The sequence below is a fragment of the Toxorhynchites rutilus genome, chromosome 3 (assembly GCF_029784135.1).
Source record: "Toxorhynchites rutilus septentrionalis strain SRP chromosome 3, ASM2978413v1, whole genome shotgun sequence".
Lineage (NCBI taxonomy): Eukaryota > Metazoa > Arthropoda > Insecta > Diptera > Culicidae > Toxorhynchites > Toxorhynchites rutilus.
In genome coordinates, this window is record NC_073746.1 from 184,498,246 (window position 1) to 184,525,033 (window position 26,788).

The 26,788-nt window shown below is 38.5% G+C and overlaps 1 protein-coding gene across 10 annotated transcripts in view; it reads right to left on the reverse strand.

Annotated features, from left to right (window-relative positions):
• LOC129780626 (uncharacterized) overlaps positions 1-26,788 on the reverse strand; it is a 329,353-nt gene that overhangs the window by 36,328 nt on the left and 266,237 nt on the right. For 7 of the 10 annotated variants that reach the window (XM_055789108.1, XM_055789100.1, XM_055789102.1 and 4 more), the window contains 9 exons: positions 20,825-20,987; positions 20,479-20,752; positions 14,249-14,772; positions 14,019-14,174; positions 13,818-13,951; positions 13,560-13,750; positions 8,640-8,858; positions 8,449-8,579; positions 8,007-8,300 (listed from right to left, as the gene is read on the reverse strand). In XM_055789108.1, coding sequence (XP_055645083.1) covers positions 8,007-8,300; positions 8,449-8,579; positions 8,640-8,858; positions 13,560-13,750; positions 13,818-13,951; positions 14,019-14,174; positions 14,249-14,772; positions 20,479-20,752; positions 20,825-20,987 — 2,086 coding nt within the window. The remainder of the gene's footprint in view (positions 1-8,006; positions 8,301-8,448; positions 8,580-8,639; positions 8,859-13,559; positions 13,751-13,817; positions 13,952-14,018; positions 14,175-14,248; positions 14,773-20,478; positions 20,753-20,824; positions 20,988-26,788) is intronic. The other 3 variants (XM_055789106.1, XM_055789107.1, XM_055789109.1) reach the window with 3 other exon arrangements.

Here is a 26,788-nt window from a genome sequence, read left to right on the forward strand (position 1 = left end):
AAATATAGATCAAATGATTTTTATAATCACAAACTTTGATACAATGTCTTCCACAATGTTACATTTCCCAGCAAAATCATGAGTTCATGGATGTGATAAACAATCCTTCGTCAAGAATGGACGATGTTCTAGATTCTTTGAATCGTTCGTTGATGTTCAGGTCAAACTAACTTTGGTATTAACAACAAATGATACAATATCGTCAGGAATAAACTTTAGAAACTAATCCCACAAATCGATGTTATTTGATTGAGAACATTCTGAAGTTGAACGTTAAACGCCCTTTTAAATCATCAACGGATGATACAGTGTCCTCAGTAACAGTATACATCCAAAAAGGTCAAAGGTTCCAGGACAACATGTACAATGTGAAAATACTTGGTTAGCGTCGATAAGTTGGAAGACAAAATTTTGTAGATTTGGTCTACCAATTCGTATTTTCGAGAAAACAAAAAAATTCCGTTGATTTACTGATTTTTTTCGTAGATCTGTCATCTCTGGACCCAGCAGCTTAGTCCGTGTGGGTGGTGTAAGCTAATATCCAATCTATGCTTATTCTGACCATGATTAAAAATAACCAGTGTGGAAATAGAATGACTTCAGCTGAAATATCCCTTAAGCAGTATGTTAGCAGGGGGACCTAATGTTAACATTTGGTCGAGTCGGATCTTCAGAGTTAATCAAAAGTCAGTTCTCATCGAACGTGTAATCACCCACTGAATGCATGATGAATAAGCATTCGACACCGGGCTGATACATTCCGGAAACCGTTTGGTACGTGATGTCACTTGGCCGATGTTTGTGTGAATGCTGTTGGGAGTTTCCTTCGGCTTGTGGCGACGTGTTGTGACGTATTCTGTCGATTCATTTTTCATCCCGAGACAAAGAAATACTATTCTGTTGCACACACACAACGCACGTATCTATTTGATATGTGGGAGACTGCGCGCGCATAACATCGTACAAAATCAGCAAATGTACAATCGGATGGTTGCGGTCATCATGGTGTGGTGTTGTTTCGCCGGTTTTTCGTTACGAGGGGACATGGTGTGAAATGTTTATGTATATGCAGTACAGAGCCCTTTTTCCGCGCTATATACCGCCGGGAAGAAGTGATGCTTATCAATTCACAGTGGTGGGCACGGCAGAGGAGGAATAACGACTTTTGTCACTTCCAGTGACAGAGCGCGTTATCCTGGAAAATCCGAATTGTTGCTTCACACATGTTGTATCTGTGTATACATTTGATTGAATATGAATTCAATTAACATTATATTCTGAAAAATTTCAATGAGACTGTTATAAACGCTAATTCTTATGAGCTGCTCGGTTCAGATTTATATCATATTACATAAGTAAAAGTAGACCAATATAGACAGACACCCATTAGGAATGATTAGAAAGAAAACCAGACTAAAATGATCGCGGGCTAGATTTATGTGTGTTATTTTTCACAAGTCTGAATGAAAACGGATACTTTTTTTTATAATAACGTTACCATCTTTATCGACTCGGGATATTAAGGTAGTGTGGATCGTTAGCAATATGAATCGGTTAAATTGGCAAATGTATGTGAAACACGAATCCATGTACAACGGTTGGCCATGTGCGCGCACTGCGACGGATTCACCTCTCCGTATACATAAACAAGGCCGATTGACGTCGGGTGAATGTAGATGTAGATGTAAACACGTGCTATGTTGTACATTCGAAGTTCTGACCTGCAAGCTTTGAGGGGTTGTGTCTGGGATGAGTTATTTTTCGAAGTCAAATAATGTAACGTGCGTTACGTAGTGGTAAAAAAATGAAAAGTCTCTATGTCTTTGATGCTCGTGGTAATTCTCGTTGACAACGTTGAGCTTTGTACCGTTTTGTCTCAAATTCCGAACACTTCATTTTAAAATGTAAATTTACTAAACTTTTATGTTATGAATAATTGAATGATGAATAATATTCAACATTTGCAAAAAAGTGACAGTCAAAACCAATGATAAAATGTTTGTTTTGGCAAATCGCGTAGTATTTTTATGCAGCAAACTTCATTAAAATTGGCATTGAATTTGAATCAAATTTTTAAATGTAAATTCACTGAACTTAAGTGTTATAAATAATTGAATTAATAATTGAAATCCTGACATTCTTTGGGTTATGGGCTTCATTTGAACATCATCTACAGGTATCTATACCGCCTATTATATATAATATTAAGTATTTGCAAAAAAGTGACTGTCACAACCATTGATAAAATGTTTGCGTTAGTAAATTCCGTAAAAACAAGCATCGTTAATTTTACAGATTTTGTAGTTGTTTTAACTATTTTGTTTGCTGTTTCATGTCAAGTGCTAGAAAAGGTAAGAATCTACATAAATAGTTAAAAAAGAAGATCTTTTATGCAGAAATCTTCGTTAAAATTGGTGTTCAAGTAGTGTTCGGAATTTGATTCAAGTTGCGACGCAGTCTCGAACACACTATTTTTAGGCAAATGCAACAATGGTTCACAAATTGGGGTGCAAAAACGATGTAATTCTGGAGCAACAATATAAGAAAACCATTTGTGAACAAGTGCTTGAAAGCTCTTTCCTTGCAAAACGTAGGTCGCAGGCACAAGCCAACGAGAGTAAAGTTGATTTTCTTAGTCAGGGTTTTAATTGAAACCACAATAACAAAAGCGTGTTCCTGAAGTAACAGGTCGGAACCGATGATATACAATACTAGCTGATCCGGCAAACTTCGTCTCGCCCAAAATTTATTTTTCGTTATTACATCCACGGTTTCTTACTAAGCGCACACTCATGGGTCCAGCAACCCCCATCCCTTAGAGAGGGGGTAGGTGTGTCGAACCATCATAGGAATGTTTCGTGTCCTCTAAAACCTCCACATGCCAAATTTGGTTCCGTTTGCTTGATTAGTTCTTCAATTTATATGGCAGTAATCACCAATTTCAGACCCTTTTTTTATTTTGTAGATAAAACGGATCACATATTTGATTAATTCAATTCTGTGTGGTTACGTTCTTCGTTGCGAATAAATGTAATGAATTAGTATGGACGTATTTTATTCATATATCGTGGACTTCCGACATATCTGGCAGTAGATTTATCGAACGACTAATGTTTTTTATATCCCTTCAAACTTGTTGCATCTCTCAAGTGTACATACTGCTTTGACCGCAGATTTGCATGGTTAAATCTGGTTAATTTCAGGTATTCAGTCTTTATTTTGTCGAATGAATACTGTTGGAAAAATAGGTATCGCAGCAAATGATTATCAACATCCTACCTTATCATCAAACGGTATGCGAAGAATTTCAGTGAACTGACGGCATTGGAATATATGCTTTGTGGGGACCACACAATTATTATCAGAGCTGATAAACACCCGACTGGAAGTCATGAACATCAATTCAATGTGCCCAAGATAAATTTATCCTTTAAAGATGATCAGATGGAATATATTCCAATGTCGTCTGGAATAACCTATCCAACACCTTATGATCGTAATATTGTTTTTGCTATTATTCTGATGTTTCATAACACGGCACTCTATTGATTATTCGCCGAAAATGAATAAAAAATATCCTTGAAGTTAGCCTACGGTTTTAGTAGCAGTGCAATATGGTGAGCCAGTCTCAGGATAAGAAAACATTTAAAAATAAAGCTTTTTTTTTTGAATGAATCAATAGTAAAACAAAACGTCAAAAAATTTCTCAGTTTTGTGATAGCAGAGAATCATTATCCATTTGAGTTGTATGAGTATTCCCCCCCCCCACTAACTGTGGATAGTCTATCTGCATACAAATTATGTAGAGTTCCACAATCCAAAAATTTTATGAGCAAATATTTACGTGCTTACACAAAAAAAAACACATGTTGACATATTTGCGCTAATTTATGTTTTTTGATTAATTCAAGGTAATCAAGGTCTTTTCTAGCCACCAGTTTACTCGGGCCCGAAAAAAGAGGTCTGTATTTGGGCTGGCGGAAAAATATATCTCGCAAGACCACGTGTTCGATGTCGTAATAGCCTTGGCCAATAACGCATTTACATTAACTCATAAAATTAGTGATTTGAGGGGGATTATTGTTTGTAGTCTCTTGTAGATTAATTTAAACACCATCTGAAAAATCCTCTGTGAAACATTAAACATTAAAGTCGTCCTATCTGCTGTAGCGCTTTTTTTTTATTTTACCCAGATTCATCGAAGTAAACGCACTCGGAAAGGAAAATTGAACGCCCGGACGAGAGAGCGAGAATCGTAAAGCGTACGTCATAGAGACACTCATTCCCATGGAGCAAATTCTTGTTAGGAGTTGTAAACAAAACGAGGACGGAGAGTAACTCAATTATTCGAACAAGTTTCAGTCTAGCAATGCTTTGGTCAACTCAGAGTTACCAAGAGAAAATCATTTGGTTATGATGGGTGAGGATTAATAGTTAGTCGCAGTTTGCACAGATTGCGATCAGTGCAGTTTGCGATTAATCGTAAATCCCATCATGCTCCCTTGTTTTCCATCCTTGCTCAGAAATAAATTGACTTGTCTGTACATGCCTAGCATGCCTCACGTACATGTCAACGAATTTTTTTTTCAAAATCTTTTTTTATTTTTTTTCTTTAATTTAGATTCAAAAATTCATAATAATTTTCACCCCCATCTACTATTTTTAATTGTGATTTTAGTATTTTTGTATAAACAATATTGAAATTTTTTTTTAGTTAGTTTTTCAAACAGAATGAATTTGTTCACATTATTAAATGACAAATGGGGCTACGTCCGCCTTATCAAGCTTTCATCCACACACGCGTAAATAATCTCAATTCGCTTTAAGTCAGGCGCATTGCCAGTGAGCTCAAACTGAATGAGTACAATCAGTAATTGAAATTCTTCATACCACATGCCTCTACTCAAAGGTAGAGAGGGTATGATTCCTATTCCTACGATACAATGAACATAAGTGGCCTGAGGAAGAATGAGGTTTGAGCTCAATGGCAATGCGCCGGACTTTAAGCGAATTGAGTTTTTGAATCTAAATTAAAGAAAAAAAAACAAAAAAAGGTTTTGGAAAAAAAACGTTGGCATGTACGTGAGGCATGTTAGGCATGTACAGACAAGTCAATTTATTTGTGAGTGGAAAATTAAATTATTGAAATACTCGTACAGGATGGGCGCAATCATGGTTGCCAACAATTTTTTTTAAATAAGGAAAAATGAAAATAAAAATAAGGATGAATAGGGATAACTATTATTGGGTTGTCCGGAAAGTTCGTGCTGATTTTTGGGAAAACAAAAGCAACATTTTGGTTTTTGTTTTCAATTTCATATGCACTTTATTCCACATTCCAGAGAATGATTGCTTTTTCGTCGAAAACTGGTCAAGGTTTTTTTTTCTATGCTGTCCATAGTATCGAGGTTTTTCCCTTGAGAGAACATTGTAGGGACTCGAACGTATGATAACCTGAAGATCCAATATTAAATTAGCTTGGCTGGTGGTACGGTCGTATATATATATATATATATATATATATATATATATATATATATATATATATATATATATATATATATATATATATATATATACTGCGTCTGATAATGATTTCATATTGCTTTATACATATAAACTCAGCCAAAGATAGTGTTGCTGCATCTTTTTTTTCTCTTACATTCTTACATCTCACATGACATTTTTACAGACAAGCTGTCATCCTTGAATCGAGAAGTGAGAAAAAAAAAGAGGCCGGAACACTATCCTAAATGTTCATTTAATCAATTCGCGTTGACGGCATTAAGTTTCGTGTTCTGTCATTATAAAACGGAAAACATAATAAATTGATGAATTTTTGTTTCGTATTGAATATGTATTCTACGCAATAGAAATTCTTTTTTTAGAAAATTGTGAAAAATGTTGAACAAAAACTGTGTCTGATAATGATTTTGGTAATATCAGGACATGTTAAGACTAATTGTGAAGTAAGAGTCAGGACAACATTCAATGAATAACAAATTAATTCAAAATATAACGATTTGAAACTTCTAATCTGATAAAGTATGTTTCTTACAAGCTAACTTCAAGATTTAATAAATGTTGACAAACCTCCGAAAACCTGAATCGTTTCGGAAAAGATGGTCTATTCATCGACAAAGAGTGAGCATCATACAAGTGCGGACCGAATAGTTTATTTTATGTGAGCAATTGTGATAGTTCTCAATTCCTATCAGGAACATTTTGGCAGGGATCTAATCGTATTTATTACGAATAATTTGTATTTCAATGAAGTAAAAAGTACAAAAATCAGGAAAAATCGGGCAAAATCGAGTGTTCGTCAGGATCTCAGGGAGTGCGCCAGAAAGTCTGGGAAATCCTGAAAAATCAGGAAGCTTGGCATATCCGGGCGCAATGGACAGTAAAATGTTGAGATCACATCCAATGTATGATGGACATTGATGGGAAGAGTATTCAACTCTTTTTTCTATCACTCTCTCTGTTTATTCCATTTCAGATGCTGGACACACAAACGATGAGAGAGAGAGCCAAATTATTCCTCTCGCGGAGTGATGAATTTCTACGCTTCGTATATTAAAAAAACTCTCTGTATTCCCCCACTATAGGACCATATTACCCGCATTGAAAAAGATGTACTACTTTTCGGTCTGTTTTAATTTTAGTAAAAACATTGAAAAACACTTTTTCTCTGAAGCATTTGGCTACTAATTGATTTACAAGAAACTGCATTTGAGTTTTAGGAAACATTAGTTTCCAAAGATACAATTGAATTTCTTTTTAACATGTCCGTATTGGTCAGCAGCGTTCAGGGAATGTAATCACCATCATCTGCGCATACATTTTTAGTCTCTCAAGACTGCTCTGAGCGTTGAACGAGAAAGACGGTTCTTCTTCTGTAGGAGCATTGTACCACTGCGACCATTAGTTTGATCTATTGTAGTGCACTCCAATTTGCTATGTATGCAGTGTTAGTTCGTTCCATCACTCAGGGAATAAGTGATAGTCGCATCAGGACTTTGCATCTCCCCCAAGAAGGAATGACTTCCTTCATGAAGTTCCTTACCTTTCATGGTTCAGCAGACCTAATCTCGTTTGGCATAAGAATGCCCTTTCCAAAAATCCGCAGTTTTCGCTGAATTAGTGAACTGCATTCACACAGTAAAACGGCAGTTATCATCTGCCAGTTTTCCGATTTTTTAAAGGTGATACTTGCTCGGACACTGTCCGGTCAATAGACCAGTTAATTTACTAAAATCTGCCTTATTCAGGTTGAGTAGGTTGCGTGTTATTCTGTTACAAGGTGTGATGAATAATTTGGATTGTCTTCATGTTGACAGAGCCCTCCAGTTGGCTCGATATTTCCCAGGTATTGAGCTCTGATTTCTTTACCGCAGTGATCAGGCACCCAGTATAGATTAACTTCGATAGTAGCACCTAGTTGTTTTAAGGATAGAATACATTCCCAAACTAGCTTTGACTGACATGTGTACGCTTTTACTGCATTAAGAGCTGCTTGGCTATCTGAGAAGATACAGATATTGGCATACCTGTATTTTCTAGCCAAACAAATATTTGTTCATGTTAGAATAGCTTGTATTTCTGCTTGAAAAACTGTAGGCCACTGTCTCATTGGAATTGACATGTCGGTGAACCCCAACTACGACATACGTGTTGCCGTTAATTACTCTGTCATGAAGTCATGGTGTCATCTGTCATGTGTGAATCAAGGCACAATTTTTGGGTATTGTAGTTTTGTGAGTCACATAGCTTGAACTTCGAATGTACAACACATACTTTATAAAACCGGGGCACGGGAAAAACTGGACATATGGTGTTAATAATTGATTAGGATAATTCATTAGTACACATAATTCGCACGACCGAAATCTGCAATAACTACACAAGGTTAACCGCGTCATACTGAACTAAAAAGGATTTATCATTACTCATTATTTATAATTGTCTTTACATCCCGGACTCGCTCACGTGACGACTAGGCGTACCTTTTCGAATTAACAAACTAGTTACACGACGCAAAGCCTCTCGCGGTGACTTGTTGAAAAATTTAGGTGTGAGATTAGGTGGTAGGGTAAGCGGTTTTCTGCTACCCGTACCCGTTTCCCAGGCGCGCAGCGATCCCTGGGGATGTAGCCGGTCCAGATTTTCGGTTGAGGCAGGCCGTGGATGTCGCTGCTTCGGATACCAACCACGTGCAGGACCACCTGCTAAGCGTAACATTTCACCGTTGGCAAAGGCATGGCTGATACTGCGTTGCCGCCCACCGATGGTTGATGCACCTGGAGAAAAGTTGGGGTAGGAGTTACACAAGGGAATTGCTGGTTAGAAGCGTTAGCTTCTAGCGCCTTTGTGGTTTTTTTTTGCTGGTAGTCACACAAGCGTCACTGGAAGTGAATAGGTTAGTAAGCGTTGCATTGCATTACTTACCAATCCCGACAACCGACGAGCCGAGGCTGCTGGTTGTATTGCTATTGGCCCGTGGAGCTGTTCTGCTTCCACTACCATGTGGGGGCACCTCAGGAGCACGCCGATGTGGTGTTCGCGGGATATCACAGCTACTGGAATGTGACAAGAACAATATGAACATCTATAGCGATCCGTAGCTGAACTTATGGTACCCTCTGGCAAAGATAGGCGTTTCCGGTAAACTACATGATGTTTGTATGGATCGTTCATCGCGGGGACTCTGGGCAGATCGCTTCTGATAGCCTCCGGTGATGATTCTTCGTCGGGAATTGCAACCTGGCAAATCAGGAGGAAGCGTTCCGGGGGCGTGAGGTGATGTGGAAGCATGCGAGCCGTTGCGATACGATTTACTAAAGCCAGCATCCATTGATCTGTAGGAACATTTAAAATAATTGGGGTGAATTCTCATATCGCTCATATCGTATATCGATTGCTACCAGGGTTGCCAACTATAAGTTTCAAAAATCAGGGAAAACGAAAATAAAAATCGGGAATAATCAGGATAGCTCATACTGGGTTATCCAGAAAGTTCGTATCGATTTTTGGGAGAACAAAAACATCACTTTTATAAGCAAACATACATTCATTTAATTTCATATGTACAGTTTCGTTCCACAATCTTCCACGCAGCTTTAAAATTCTATCGTTTCAAACCATGTTTGCTTTCTCGTCGAAGACTGTATTTTTATATATATAAAAATATATTTTATATGCTGTTCATAGAGTCTAATTTCTTGTGCTTGAAATAATTTTTCAGAAACCTTAACTTGTGGTACTCTGAAGGTGCAATATCCGGTCTGCTTAGTTGGTGGGATAGCACGTTAGGAGGAACGTTAGTGCCATCCAAGAAGAAGAAGTTTATTCATCGTACATAATTTTGTTGTCGCTCAAAATAATCTATTTTCATCATCCGTTACGATTTGCCTTAAGGTTTTTTGATAAAATTGTGTGGAACCCTCGTAACGATAGCCGTAACCTAACTTCACCAGATGCTCATGAATGGCGGTTTTAGATGTCTGAAGTGAGTATGCCAATTTATTTGTCGTGTATCAAGAATTATTCTTGATCAATGTCTCGGTTTGTCATCATCGATAGCCCGAACTTTCCGAACAATTAAATATGTTTTCTTCAATATATATATTTTTAATGATAAATACATTTTATTTAACCTTTTCTCTACGGCAGTGTGCTCCGTCGGAGTGTTACTGATGAACGGAGCATTGCGCCGAAAAGTATGCACATCGCGCTGGTGTGATTGATATGCAGTACAGTAATTGCTCACTAACTGGTCTGCTTTTTAACTGGGCGAACGTTAACCGGTCCTTGGACCATTTAGAAAGCAGAATTTCGTAAACAATCGACGCCATATTCAAATGGAAGATTTGCTGTGAGAGGCATTCGAATGTAATTTGGAATGTTATGAAAATTGACATTATCTTCGCATGACAAAAACATTGATTAAATTGCAGAAAAATAATTTCCTCAAATTATTTTTCATACCTGTTGCCGCATTCAATGCGAAACTTCCATTGGAATCCTTTTGTTTATCCAATTTCATGATCAACGGGAATCAAACAGTTCATTGAAGTTCCCTCGATTTTATTTGACGTTTTACATGCCGAACCAGTTAAAACGCGAATTTCGATAACTGGTCTCCCCTTTTAGCCCAGTTAGCGAATGTTTACTGTATCACCCTCATGTCGTCTATAGACGACGCTCGTACACACAGGTCGTCGCGCGGATGTCGCCTATCGACGACGCTCGTAGCGAAAGGGTTAAAAAAAAGATGCATACATGTTCTTCTTATAAGTCGATTTGTTGTATTTGGGTGTCACTTGCTGCGATAACATGTGCTAATTATAGATATGATAACCATGTGACATGTAAACGATTAAAATTCGGCTCTATTACAGCTGAAAATGCTAATGAGCCTAAACTAAATTAAAGGGGTAAAAAATGAGCATTTTTATTCGAATGAAAGTTTGTATTCCGTTTGGGTTGGAGGAAATATGAGTTTTCCAAAGCATTTGGGATTTTTTTGACTCAAGTGTAACTTTTGAAAAGGGCGTATCGATTTTAGTAAGAGAAATCTGTGATAATTTATAGATTAATAGTGCTATAGAAAGATTTATAGAGTATTGATGTCCAAACGTGAAAAATATACTGATACTGAGAAATACTGAGAAAAAAAAAGCTTCCTGTTTTTATTTACAAAAAAAACTTTAATTTGCAATATCTAAAATGTATATTTTTAATTTTTTTTCAATCTTCTTCTAAATTTATATTTGAAATAATAATTGAAATATTGAAAATATTTGAAAAAACATTTCTAATTTATGGTCTTTTTCAATTTCAACTTTTCTCTAAATTTCTATATGCATTTTTTAAATTTTTAAATTTTTTTCATATAAAAAAGAAATTATGCAGAAAATTTGAAAAATGAGTACAGGATGGTGAAACTACAGAGTTTTCCATTTCGGGCTTCCGAAAGTATACAGCCCTGCGCTGACAACCGTTTGACATAGCTGTCAACCAAAGCGTCATATCGTTAGTTGAATGTCTGCCATTTTACAATATGGATCGTTTTAGCATCGCACAACGTGTTAATTTTGTTAAATTATACTATAAAAATGATGAAAAACCGGCAAATGTTTTTCGAGCATTACGGACGGATTTTGATCGTCATGGACGGCCTACAGAGCACACAATCGCTAATGTAGTGCGTAAATTCGAACAAACTGGATCCGTAGCGGATATTGTGAAACCTGTGCATCATCGTAATGTGCGTTCGGCCGAAAATATTGCTGCTGTTGCTGCCAATGTGGAGGATGACCCGAATGTTTCGATTCCACGGCGTGCTCAGCAATTGGGCTTGTCAAACACATTATTGTGACGAATTTTGCATTTGGACTTGCACCTACATCCATATAAAGTCCAACTGGTACAAAAATTAGAGCGTGGTGACCATGGAATGCGTCGGGCATACATCGAGTGGGTGAACGAACAACAGCAGCAAAATGCTGAGTTTTCGCATCAATTTTTCTTCAGCGATGAGGCACATTTCGAGCTCGGTGGCTATGTGAACACCCAAAATTTCCGTATATGGGGCTCAGAAAATCCACACGTGATTGTTGAGAGGCCATTGCGTCCGCCAAAAGTCACTGTTTGGTGCGCATTATGGTCTGGTGGAGTCATCGGGCCGTATTTCTTTGAAAATAAGGACGGCGAGACGGTAACTGTGAATGGTGAGCGCTATGGCCGCATGTTAACCGATTTTTTTTTTACCACAAATTGGATATGGATACGGATGACATATGGTTTCAGCAGAACGGCGCCACGTGCCACACAACACGACCGAACATGACCATATTGCGAACGAAATTTGAGGGACGCATAATTTCGCGTTTTGGTGATGCCAATTGGCCGTCCAGATCATGCCATTTGAACCCGCTAGACTTTTTTTTTGTGGGGTTATGCGAAAAACCGTGTCTATGGCAACTCTCCGCAAACTCTTGAACATTTGAAAGACAACATTCGTGAAGTTATGACCGAGATACCGCCCCATATGTGCCGAAAAGTCATCGAAAATTACCTGTTCCGTATCAAGGTGTGCGAGGAAGCCCTAGGTGGACATTTGAATGATGTTGTATTTTACACATAATGGCATAAACCAAACATTAATTTGAAATAAAAGTTTCATCGAAATTCGAATTCTAAGTGTGTTTTATTTCAATTTACTTTCGGAATTTAAAGTTGGAAAACCCTGTATTTTTGACAAACTTTGTGAAACATCGCATTTTTATAAATTTTCGAAACTTCGAATTTTTGTATGTTAACAATCCTTCCACAAATCCACAAAATCCACAAATTATGAATTCTGATGTAATTTAAAACAAAAAAGCTCTTCATCAATCTACTTCTAAATGCAGCAATTTATTGTCTTTTTTTTATAGTGAATAAGCTCTTTTAATATGTTTGTCGTATCCTACCGCCATGTTCATGGAATTTTATGAATTTGCTTATAATTGTCAACAACTTTTCCCAACACATCATTATGGTAAAACCATATGTTTAGGAGTTACGTGGAAAAACATTAACGCTTCGTTTAGTATTAACCTACATATCTTCAAATGTTAAATGAATAAAAAAGAGTACTATTTTTTTTTCTCAGTGTATATTTTTTCACGTTTTTAAGTGCGATTCACATACAACATACACGTCACGTTTACGTCACGTCACGTTACGTCAATTATTCTCCCATGCAATTCTCATGAAAACATTCACATACACCGGCAACGGAAACTTCGACTTGCCGTTGATGGTGTATGTGAATGCTTCCATAATAATTGCATGGGAGAATAATTGACGCAACGTTACGTGACGTGACGTGAACGTGACGTGGATGCTGTATGTGAATCGCACTTTATCATCAATACTCTATAACTCTTTCTAAGACATTATTTCGGTTGGACTCATAGTTTTTGAGATATATATTATCAAAGATTTCTCTTACTAAAATCGATACGCCCTTTTCAAAAGTTACACTTGAGTTAAAAAATTCCCAAATGCTGTGGAAAACTCATATTTCCTCCAACCCAAAGGGAATACTAACTTCCATTCGAATCAAAAATAAAAGTTTTTAAAGTCTGCATTTTTAGTTCGATTTCATTTGGAATTGCACTATATATTTGTTACGGTTTTGTTTTGTTTTGTTCGCATCGAATCCGGTAGAAACAAGAAGGAGACGAGCCCAGCGGGTGAGGTGGTTGGACCTGGTGGAGCAGGACTTGGCAAGAATCGGTGCGGGCGGGAGTTGGAGAGCTGGATCGAGTTTATTGGCGAAAAATTGTGAAGAAGATTTAATCTCCCAATGGGATGTAGTATCATTATGAATAAATGAATAAATAAATTTTATTCCGATAAAGTAAAGAGTTCAAAAATCAGGAAACAATCAAGATCATTTCAGAAAAATCAGGGAAAATTGAGAGTTTGTCAGGATATCAGGATGTATGTCAAAAAGTCTGGGAAATCTTGAAAAATCAGGAAGGTTGGCATCCCTGATTGCTACTAACCTTGTTTTAAGCGTATTGATTGATGGTCCACGATGTGGCGGGACGGCCGGTGGATGTTCGTTTCGATAATAGCCATCGTGTTTGTCACTGTTAGACCTGCTGCGTGAGTTGATGCGAATTGCATGGATCTGATGAATGGCTTCTGGGTCTTCGATAGGCGAAGGAGGCAAGGGGGGAAATTCATCACTATCCTGTAATACGATACCGGAAAATTTTATTCTCGTACTGGTAGGTAATTCAGTTAATTAATAGACGAACCGCTTCCGGACTCGTAGATGTTGGCGACGGTGGCAAAGGCCCCAAACCAGCCTGTGATAATAGCATTTCTTTGGCACTTTCTGATTTATGAACACCTAGACGAAAACCTAATGGACGTCTAATGGGAGGTATGTCTGGGAAGCAAAAAATGTACTTCGTTATTGCATCAACACTGAAACTAAACCAAATCAAATATCATACCAGCTACTCTAGCAACAGATATATCACCACGTAATAAAGCACTAATATTATCCTCTATTTTGCGTAACGGTGCACCACGTTGTGTGTCACTGTCGACTTCCTCGTCTTCCTCTATTGGCGGAGCGAGCTCACGGCGTGGCGTGGAAAGGCCTTCGGCTTAGAAGTAATAAATGAATTAAATTTTTCGTGTAAGATTATTTTAAAGTGGTTTTTTTTTAAATAATCCCCACCTGTTGCAGGAACAGGATGCGGAGGAGAGATGGTCGGCAACGAGGATACTCGCATCAACGCACTGTCATTGTCGGATGCGGACGCACCATTGGAACTCGCAGTCACTCCGCGATTATTGCCACTGTTGTTGTTTTCCAGCGCCTGGAGTCCATCGAAGGTAGAACTGTATGTTTTGAACTCCGTATAGCGCGATGAAACTCCTGCCGGCGGTTGCAATGGTTGATTCGAAGAGCTACTCTGAGACACACTTCCAATTCCCCCCAGCACTAAACCTGCCGGGATACTGTCGGTAACGGTAATGTTATTGCTATTTACACAAACTGTTGTGAGATTACTGTTGCTGCTGCTGTTATGGTTAAATCTATTTTTGCTTAGGCTGTTATTATTGTTGGCGTGAGATTGTAAGGACTGCAGCTGCAGTTGCATCAGGTGTGCCGGGACGATTCCGGTTGGGGTTGTGGTTTTCTTAACGTTTGTTAAAAGCTCTGAGGTAGGTGAAGTTAAGTCTAATGATAGTCGTGACCTGCAAAACAAAATCGAACAGTGCTCGATGAGTAAGACTACAATAAATCTTGATCTAAAAAAAGATAGACTTAGTTACGCTTGAACAACGTTTGGGAACATTGCAAAGTTACCTGCAAAATGGATGCAGTGTTGCATATCTGAGAACGCATACGGAGATTCTAACGGAATATTAAAAATTGTATTTGTATCATTCGAATCCACCATCCACCATAAATACCAAACCATACTCAGATTGGAACTATGTGGAGTGATATTGACTGTGGACTGTTATATATTGAGAACATTTTTTAAGACTACAATTATTTCACACAGAATTGTCATCAAGACGTTTAATTGAGGGATTATTATGAATTCTGTATGGTGGGATGCACCTCATTGGTTACAGCTTGTCAGCCGTTTTTGACCAAATCAAAAAGTAAATTCAATGAATAACAGTCAACGTCCACAACTTGATGGCCCGATCAGGCTGACGACATCCTGGAGCATATTTCTTCTTGTAGTAGGGAAGACCCTCAACTCATTGACACAGTCGTGCGATATGTAGTATATTTTGGTCGAAGTTGCTCCGTCCCTGCGAGCAGTTCTGACGACATGGTTTTACGGTAAGCATTTAGGGTTTGATTCAGACCCAACTTTCGAGGGTACGAATGTACACGAATGACGACCAAAAGAACAACACGACCGTGTATTGGTCTGACTTCACCCATCTCCAGTAAGTATTGCACAAAACAGAAGGGGAGTTTCTAATATCCTCGTCCTTGCCTTGATTTTCACCAGTTGCCCCGGCATCAAGGAGGTTCTAGGCAAGTACAACTCTACTAATTGTCCGTCTGATGTTAATCCATTTCTAAGGTGACGATAGCCGCCTACCAACTAAACATTACGTGCTACACTTTTCGTTATCCAGTTGTGATTACGAAGTACTAGTGTTCTCGGAAACTTGGTTAGAATCAAATATCACCAATTTAAAACTGTCTGCGGGTTATACCCTCTGAGTTGATCATCATCAAACTCTCCAGAAGTGGAGGAGTGCTTATCACAATGAAATTTAACCTTCAGTGCAGCTCGGATTTGTTGACAAGTTCTGATACCAAAGTCGATAAAGGTGATCACAAGGGCTTTTTCACAAACATTTTCAAAAAAGTGACTTTTAAAACCAACGATAAAATGTTTGCGTTAGCAAATTCGGAATTTGAATCAAGTTTGAAGCACAATTTCAAATTTTATGAACGAGATCACAACGTGTATACGAGATACGATTTTCCGCGCGAGTATAGGAGAGTTAAATGGTTGAGTATAATTACGAATAGGATTAACTTGGACTGGTCTTTTTTAGAGGAAAAACTATTCCAATCATCATTCATCGGTGGAGATTGTCTAGATTTTCATTGCTTAGAACAAAATATCAGCAAGATTAACATGTTGAGCCCCGTTCCTAGGGACTAATTACTGAGCTATTCGTTAAAAAAACATCGATCGCCCCAGAGATTAAAAAGAGGTTACAAAAAAGGGTAACATAAAAAAGAACATGGTTTGTTTACGGATGTTTTGCGATATGTGACTGTTAGTGATGCATTAGTCGAATTTCTGATTATTTTTTCTTCATACAATAAACAACTTTGGCAACAGTGAACAACACTGATACTGTGAAAATGCTCTTATATTATATTATATTATACTAGCTGACCCGGCAAACGTTGTTCTGCTGTAAAAATATTTCTAGTGAATATGTTGGCTGTGTGTGTTTAAATGCACATACGTGAAACTTTCGTTACTCTTGTGTTCATATTTGTGTTTGATATACCGATGAATAGAGCGCCAAGTCGATGATCACCGACAAAAAAAAAAAACACAAACCATTCCTTGTATTCCATTTCCGATGTACCGTTTTGTCTCAAATTCCGTACACTTAAGCTTTTTTTGCCATTAAATAGTGTCTCATTACTCAAAATAGTACTTTTTCGCAAAGTTAATGTAGCTTTTGGATACAATAGAGCCTTTTCTTTCATTTGGCTACTATAAAATTAATTTAAAAATTCATATTTATGGTGAAAAACTAAAAATATGTTTGATTACATTTGTCTCAAATTCCGAACGCCCAAAATGCATTTTTTTAAAATCATAAAATCATTCAATTTTTTTTAATAAATCATGAGCCGATTTAGATGATCGATAAATCATATCAAAGTGAATTAGCCATTCTTCTTTGGAAAAATATAACACTCCCAAAAAATTTGAAATTGTGCTTCAAACTTGATTCAAATTCCGAATTTGCTAACGCAAACATTTTATCGTTGGTTTTAAAAGTCACTTTTTTGAAAATGTTTAGTATTTTTAGTTATATACAGTGTCGATACCTGTGAATGATGTTAAAATGAAGTCTACACCACAAAAAAATGTCAGGGTATTTATTATTCAATTATTGAAAATATTAAAGTTCAGTAAATTTCAATTTAAAAATGAAGTGTTCGGAATTTGATACAAAACGGTATTTAATTAACGAATTTGTTTGTTCTCTTGAACGGTCAATGTAAAGAGAAAAAAAATTTTTTTTGTCGTAAAGTAGACAAATTAAATAAAAGAAATCAATAGAATTTGTTTTGCCGAATGATTTTCCATGTCAATGTCTACGTTGTTAATTCGTAAGAATGATTGTCTATCATTACCAGTTTTTCTTAATTGATATATTGGACTCCCACCTAGGCTTGCGGTCGTGTCGTTGGGGAAATGTTTAAGAAAATGCATTGTATATTTTCCGTCTGCCATGTGAGGCTATAAAAGTTTTAGATTACCGTACGGCAATGAACCATGTTTGTGGTAACAATATCGAACAATCACCCATATTTCGTCATTAGCAGACCCGAAAGTAATTTTAAGTTGTTGAAATTTGAATGAAAATTTTTGTTCGATGATGTAGACAGTTGTCCTGACCTCAACTAAAATATTTTTCTATTAATCTCTTTGCATTTCAGCCAAAATATTATCCAATTCATAACAATTTACGCTTCACAGGAATGGAACACAAAGCTCAATGACGTCTATACGCATTGCGTTTCAAGGTCGGATGACATTTGCACAACCCGTCAAAGACGAACGGATGACAGAACGCGATATTGCAATCGATTCGGGTAATTTTGACTCGATCGAATTTCAGAATACGGGTGAGTAGTTGATCAATAGCATCTGTAATTATACACTATCTATTTCCTCAGGGCGTATTTTGTCTACTATCCAAACTAAAAATGTGCATATGGGATAATCCTCGCTTTTCCCATCCAGCCGAATACCTCCAGAAAGGCGTGGAACCGAATACATGTAATGTTGTAATGAGGCTCATTCTACATTTCATTTTTTTTTGAACACACGTTTTGTAATATTAGGCTGTCAAAAAAGTCCTGCGGTATTTCCGCGAGGTGTCGTTGTAAGCGCGTAGTTCTAGTTGTATTCATTGTATCGAGTCACACTATAGCTTGTTGGAAAGGTATTTTTGCGCTCTATAGTATAGTCCTTGACAGTGTTTTGTTTGGTTAAGTCGTTCGTTAGTTATAGTGTCGCAAATATGGAGCAAAATAAAGAGAAAATCCGACATATTTTACAGTACTACTATGACAAAGGCAAAAATGCATCTCAAGCTGCCAATAAAATTTGTGCAGTTTATGGATGGAGTTTCCATTTCCACCGCACAACGATGGTTTCAACGTTTTCGTTCTGGTGTAGAGGTCGTCAAAGATGCGCCACGCTCCGGAAAGCCTGTCGTCGAAAATTGCGACAAAATCGCTGAATTAGCCGAGAAAGACTGGCATAGTAGCAGCCGTAGCATCGGCCAAGAGCTGGGGATAAGTCATCAAACCATTTGAAGGAGCTTGGATTCACAAAGAAGCTCGATGTATGGGTGCCACACACGTTGACGCAAAAAAACATCTTTGACCGTATCGACGCATGTGAATCGCTGCTAAATCGCAACAAAATCGACCCGTTTCTGAAGCGGATGGTGACTGGCGATGAAAAGTGGGTCACTTACGACAACGTGAAGCGCAAACGGTCGTGGTCGAAGCCCGCTGAAGCGGCTCAGACGGTGGCCAAGCCCAAGTTCTGCTGTGTGTTTGGTGGGATTGTCAAGGAATAATCTGTGAGCTGCTTCCCTATGGCCAAACGCTCAATTCGGACCTGTACTGCCAACAACTGGACCGCTTGAAGGTAGCACTCATGAAGAAGAGGCCATCTTTGATAAAAAGAGGCCGCATTGTCTTCCATCAGGACAACGCCAGGCCACACACTTCTTTGGTGACGCGCCAGAAGCTCCGGGAGCTCGGATGGGAGGTTCTTTTGCATCCGCCGTATAGTCCGGACCTTGCACCAAGTGACTACCATCTGTTTTTGTCCATGGCGAACGAGCTAGGTAGTCAGAAGTTAGCCACAAAAGAGGCATGTGAAAATTGGCTATCCGAGTTTTTTGCCAATAAGGAAGCGAGCTTCTATAACAGGGGTATTATGAAGTTGGCATCTCGTTGGGAACAAGTCATCGAACAAAACGGCGCATATTTGACTTAAAACAGATGATTGTAACTAACTTTATGAACAAATGAAAATTAAAAAAAAAATACCGCAGGACTTTTTTGACAGCCTAATATTATGACAATGCATGTGTTTAGGCCTGGCAATATCAAAGGTTGCGTCGGCGTTGCTCATGATGGCCTCTCGCAAATGAGTGTATTTTTCTTCACACTGCTTCTAATTGTCTAGAATCACAGTCGTTCGCTCTCTACCTCTATATCGTTCGCAAGTCATTCTACGTTGAGATGGTGAACGTCAGGAACATTAGGATTAGATGGAGAGCGTCGTTTGAACGGTGGGTGTCAACAATGAACTCCAGATTATTGTTTTTTTTCGAATCACAATTTCTCGCGTCGCTGTCCAGTCGCCTACCATTACTCTAGCAATGTATTCAACAACATACACATTGAATGTATACACGTATTCGCCAGTCAGTGTTTTATCAGAATTGATGACAATAACGTGATTGTCACCTTGCAAACCGAGCATATATGATATGAAGAATTTCAATAATTCGTTATGTTTATTCAAAAAGTCTTCCAGTTCGCTGGCAATATGCATGGCTTCAACCGAATTGAGGTGATTGGCGCATGTGAGGATGAAAGTTCGGTGAAGCGAACTTAGCGCCATCTGTCATTAACCAGCTTAAATAAAATCGCTCTCTTTGAAAAACAAACTACGGGTTAATTATTTGGATATTATTTATAACAAAATACTAAAATCGTGATTAAAAATAGGAGATGGGGGAGAACCTTTGAGGTTACATGTACTTTTATGCCAAAAAAAAAAGAAAAAAATGAAAATTGAAATTTGAATTGATTTTTTTCTGAATAAGGCCACCCTATACGGTATTAAACATATGGTAATCGGTACCCTAGCGGTGTTTAGTTGACGCCCTATTCTCATGCCTACCAAGTTTTTTGTGCATAATTCAATCGTTTCGGAGGAATTCAACCACGAACATCCTGACACGAGATTTATATATATATATATATATATATATATATATAGAGATTATATACGGGCTGAATGGAAAGCATAACAAGAATAATTCGAGACCCAGCGTGTTAAGAAGTCAAAAATGTACATCGAAACATCAAAGTGTATACTAATCCTAAATTTATAATATAATATGGATGCATTTATTTACCTGGGAGAATTTGATAGCATCATCGGACCGGACAGTTTGCTTGGTCCACCGCAGGATGCCGTAAGGCCTAGATCGATACTATGTCTGGACTTGGGCATCAACATTGACACGGGATAAACCGGACTGGGAAGCGTTGGGATGGGCAGTGCTTCATTACCACGCATACTGGAACCAGTTCTGCAGTCCAAACTTTCTATCCGTTGCCTCTGACGGCCTTTTCGGATCACATATGTGCCTCGACCTGTGATGTCGGGTATATGTGGTATAAGTTCATCTACAATTGTAAAATTTTACCATCAACATGGGTAAGAATTAATCCTTAGTATTTGTCTTCCTGGATGCTTACCTGAATCAGAATAGAGAGATGCGGCCTCGTCCTCTGTGCTGCATATTGGAATATCGGGAGGATCAGGCCATTCGTTTGACTCGCTCCTCCTGTTGCTGGGTGTTGATTCCAGACTCGATTGTGAATCGTTAGCATTCTTTCCTCCTTTTCGCCTGGCAATAACCTAGAAATTTAATATATAAGTATAGTGATATGGAATTATGAATTTATTGAATATGAGTTGAGAGTGATGTATAAACATTTGTTTGCATATCTAGCAATACAGCTCCTTTTTTATCTATCCCAACTCAACAATTTTCATGGCAGCTAAATTTTTTCACTAATTCTAAACACGCGCTAGAGGAGAATTTTTATGCTGTGTAATGGTAATGGTGTATATCCTGTGAGATTATATCATTGCCATTAATTCCTGGGAGGATATTTTCAACTGTTATCATGAAAGGAGGGGATATGATATGTCACGGATTAATGGGGAAGGGACCGATTATTTAGACCATAATTATATATTTTTCATGGCACATTCTTCCGCCAACCAGTAGGATATAATCGATATCTACGGTGAATCAGAGAACATAACTGTTTCAAATATACGCTTCTTGATAGCTGTTCACCATAGAGTATTCCTTATTGTCTGTGGCATCTTTCACTTCTTTGAATAAATCCATGTAGTCTTAGCTACAGTTTAAATATGACAATTGAGCAGATTAATGCTGTCGAAATTCACAAGAAACTTGTGAAAACTGCTGTTTAAATATAAAATTTGTTGATAGAAGTGTATAGCAATGAATATTTATCGTTTGCACTTCGTTTCGTTCAATTTATTCGTTTTTAAAATTCGTCGTTTATTGTGCGAGCTGGTTTTTTGAGCGGAGAGTATATGTCATGAAGATCGCTGTTTCTAAGACTACCCATCGAGATTCTCCGTGACCCTGTGTTAAAATATACGACACAATAGATTTTTTTCTCCGATTCCCCGAAGAGTAATTTCCTCGGTTGTCTTCTGTGGCTACCCGGAAGTATCCGAGTGTTGCAGATTACAGAGAGTACAAACTACACGCGATGAAACACGAAATATAGCGCCTATTCGATTTATCGCACCTATCGCGTAATTTCGATTGTAATCCCAAATTGCCCGAAGAAATCTTACATATAACATATAAAAGAGTATTATAGTAAAGAGTAACAACATGTTGATTATTGTAAATAAACTAAATAAACATATAATAACAATTCTCATAGTCCCTCTCACTTTTGTATATAAAGAACTCTTCCAACACATCACTATTCTCATTTCAATTTCTTTTCTCTCCTATTTTTATCGTTCTACTCGTCGGGATAATTTAATATACACCTATCCCTCAATTTACACTGGAGATAGGTTCACGATAAAACCGTATAGAATGAAATCTCCAATTTTGCTATGTAAAACCGTGTAAAACGAAATAAGCCCTCAATATATACTCAATGCAATCATTTATTTAAGTAAAACAATTATAAAAATCTACTTATGGAATTCATTATAGATTCTGAATACAAATAAACAAAGAATTCTTCAAGAAGCTAAATTGCAATAAGTTTATTCGCTACCGCCACTTCAAGGAACTACCAGTTTTTATTCTGATTAGTATAATCACTTGAGCATTTCTGATGCAATTCTGTTTCAACAGTCGACGAATTCGGGAAGATCTCCGATTTGACCTCAGACTAAGTGATAGAAGATTCAATTAACAGCTGCGCAGATTTGTTTTGCTTTGTTTATCATTAAATTTAATAAAGAGATTTCCAGTCGAAAGCCGGTGATATAACCTTCCATTACTTTTCATTTTTGTCGATATACTTGGCATTCTAAGAGCTTGAAAAATTGACACAAATAACACATAAAGACTCCAAAAATGCTGGTGAATTGATAGTTTGCCAGCTCTGGAACATAAAATCGCACTCGTAGTCAAAACTATGATCCTATTCTACTTGCTTACATATGAACTACAAATATACATTTTTCAAGTTTTTCAAAATTTGTTATTTCACAAACCGTGTAAAAACGAAATCGTGTAAAACAGGTACCGTGTAAATAGGGGGATAGGTGTAATGGCGACTCTTTTACTCTTGCACAGATAAATTAATCGAGAGAACAAATTCATTAATTTAAAAAAAAACAAAACATTAAAAATACGGATGACGGATGTGATATTCATGCTTCTCACATTAAAAACTAATTGGAGCGATTACAATCGTTATTGCGACAGCAATGAAAGGCAACGCTCTGATTTTTGTAACGAATTTTATTTACTGTTTCAAACTGAAAGTTAGTTAAGCATTAGTTTTATTTTTTTTTTCCCCAAAATATATTTTTTATTAAGGCACATGTGGCGTTAGCCTGACGGGGCCGGGAGTCCAATATTTTGACAAATTTTGTCTTACAACTATGTTAGTAATATGTAACCGATTACTCGCGGTTGGCTCGAGGTTAGTATTACAAGTGTTCTCATAATTGGTATGTTGCAGTCTTCGATGCTCTATACGTGTGCCCGACACGGGCTACTTCCTATTGGGATGCAGCTGACCATTAATCAGCAACGCTCCCTAGTCTGTACCCCATATCTAGCGTGGTGCGTCTTTCTCGACTCGAGGAATCCAGGATAGAATGGTCACTAGCCGGCGCAATCATCAGTTCGTGTAGAGTTGTCATGAGCGGTACAACCTTTGGCTCTTGTTGAATGATCAGTGGACTGCACAACCTTTGGCCCGTGTATCTGTAAAGAGTGTGTGTATGTATTGCCGCGACTAAGTAAAAGTTTATAGATCGGATAGGAGGGATATGAAACAGGGACACAACGAAGGAAACATCATTAAACGTTGACATCGGCGTTTCTGAGGAACAGGTATAGATGAAGCAGAAGATCAGGATCACGGCTACCTAAGATATCCCGGACGGGGATATCCGATTGTCTGCCTTTTGCTCTCAGTGCTCTAGAGAGCTGAGAGCGAGCAGCATGGAACCGGATACACGACCAGACAACATGCTCGATGTCGTGGTAGCCATCGCCACAATCACAAAGATTGTTTGCTGCGAGCCCAATGCGATAGAGATGCGCGTTTAGGTTGTAGTGATTGGACATAAGCCGAGATATCACGCGAATAAAATCACGACCTACATTCAATCCCTTAAACCAAGCTTTCGTCGAAACCTTAGGAATAATCGTGTGTAAACAGCGACCGAACTCATCTTCACTCCACATGCGCTGCCAACTAACGAGTGTGTCCTGACGAGGAATGTGAAAAAATTCATTATAGGCAATTTGCCTTTCAAAAAGTGTGCCTTCTGAAGCGCCCACCTTAGCTAGCGAGTCCGCTTTCTCATTCCCCGGAATCGAGCAATGAGAGGGGACCCATGCTAAGGTAATCTTGAATAATTTTTCGACCAAAACACTCAATAGATGTCTTATTCTTGTTAGGAAATAAGATGAGCGTTTATCTTAGTTTTAGGCATTAGTTTTAGTTTAGCTTTATAATTTAATTTGCTTACATTTTCAGTGCCCCCTTCAATATGTTGGCCTTTCAATTTACCGTCGAATTTCAGGTTGGATTCAGATCCTTAGTAGTGTGTAGGTTCAATAGTACTCTAGGCTAGGCTCTAAGCTCTAGTTTAAGCTATTTATTTAAGTAATTTGACCTTTTCTAGTTCGTAAGTAGGTTCAGAACTAGATAATAAGCAAATTTTAATCGAATTAAAATAAACGTTTGGAAACTGTTTCCCCGCACATGAGATATGTTCTTCTATTGTTTTGAGTAACTAACTTGCAGTTTGAAACTGTAAATAAAACTCGTTGAAAAATCTGTGCGTTGCCTTTTATTGCTGTCGCAACAAATTTCAAAATATTCAAGATGGGTAACCTATCAATTTCCGGATTCCGGTGTTTTGTTCCGGAATTTACCCGTGATGTTGTACGGGAAGTCGGGCCAGCTAAATACCTTCGCTTTTTTGGGCGAGGGCTCATCATCTACCCTGGTCGAGGGCGGTCTGGTAGCGCAGCTTGGTATAGCAGGAGACCCGCAACCACTTTGTCTGAGGTGGACAGGGAATACGTCAAGAGTAGAGAAGAATTCACAGACGGTGACGATTACTATTTCGGGATTGGACCAACTGCGTCTTTACCAATTAGCGAATGCCCACATTGTACAGAATTTGGACTTACCGATGCAATCCTTCGAAGTAGAGAAGGCAACAAAGAGGTTCGCTCACCTGAGGCAGTTGCCGATTCAAAGCTACCATAACGCTAGACCAGGAATTCTGATCGGGTTAGACAACCTGAAGCTGGCAGTGCCGTTGAAGACGAGAGAGGGAGATGGATCCGGGCGGCTGTTAAAACGCGATAAGAGATGGTGTGTCTACGGACGCCAAGGTTTACAGGTCAACGAATGATTCAGCTTCCATATCTGCGGCTGCACGAGAGACGACGAGCTACACGAAGTTGATGAAGAGTTCTTTGCTGTAGAGGAGAGTGGGGAAAGTAGCTTGGGGACTGTCTTAGCGTGGAAGTACAGTGAGCTCAAGAAATGCTGGAAAACGACGAAGCCCATCTGCCGACACTACGAAACAGGTTTACTGTCCCCGGCTTCGGTGCAGTACGTTAAAAACTTTAATGCCAAGAAACACATTCAGCAATACCGAAGACAGTTTTAGCACTGAAACGGAAGCGGAGAAGGTTTCGGCTGAGGTACGACTGGTTCATCACAACGGAGGGTTCCATCTTCGAAATTGGAGATCAAACAGTGAAAGGGTTCTAACGGAACTCGGAGAACCAGCGCCAGTAGTGAGCAAGAACCTTAATCTAGATTTCGACGAACAGATGAATCGCGTGCTGGATTTCGAACGATTTTCGACCTTACGTTCTATGTATATCTCTAAACCGGAACAGAAGCGGCGCGGATCCCTTACACTAGTTGCTTAGTGCTGAACGCACAATAATGATGCTGGTTCAATGAGAAAGCTATTCAGACCAAACAACAGGTTCCGAACGGAAAAATGCTGAACGAAACGATCATGGGTCCATTGGTACGGTCTGTTAGTCGGCTATGAAGGACACATACACGGAGGGAAAACTAAGCGATGAAGAGCTTTTGACGCTGGTTGTAGAAGCAGAGAGTATAGTTAATTCGAGGCCTCTGACATACTCATATACTGGACATACTGGACTCCGAAGAGTTAGAAGCTTTAACCCCCAACCACTTCCTTTTGGGGAATTCTAGCGGAGCGAAGCAGGTTGGTGTGGGGATTGGCTAATCCCAAGAGAATTTGCAGGAAACCTGGGGAGCAAGTCAACACAACTGGACAAGTTTTTGCAGCGTTTTTTGATGGAATATCTACCGGTCATCCGTAGGCAAACAAAATGGTTCGCCGAAACTAAACCTTTGCAGGTCGGTGATCTAGTGCTGGTTACAGACGGAGGAAAGCGCAACGAATCGGTCCGAGGGAAAGTGACCCAGGTCTTACAAGGCGGTGACAGCAAGATTCGGCAAGCCTTAGTGTGAAAACAACAGGGAACCTTCAGGCGGCCGACATTAAGACTCGCCGTGCTCGACGTGGATGACCGTGCTGTCCCAGAAGACGGTGGGAAGCAACGGGGGGAGGATGTTAACACCGGTACCGTCGAGCTGGCCTTCCTGTCTCAACCGGTTCCACCGTTTCAATGGTAAGCTGTCAGCAGCGATGATGTGACAAATTGTTGTTATAGAAGAAAGGGACATAACAAACCAAAACAAGAGAAAAAGTAACGTGTGGTGAAGTAGTAATATTTTTGAATTATAAATGTTAGTGAATTTTGTAGAAAATCTTATAGTCTAGTTCTAAACCTACTTACGAACTAGAAAGGTAAAATTACTTATATTAACATCTTACACTAGAGCCTATATATACTATTAAAGCTACGAATTACTAAGGATCTAAATCTAACCTAAAATTCG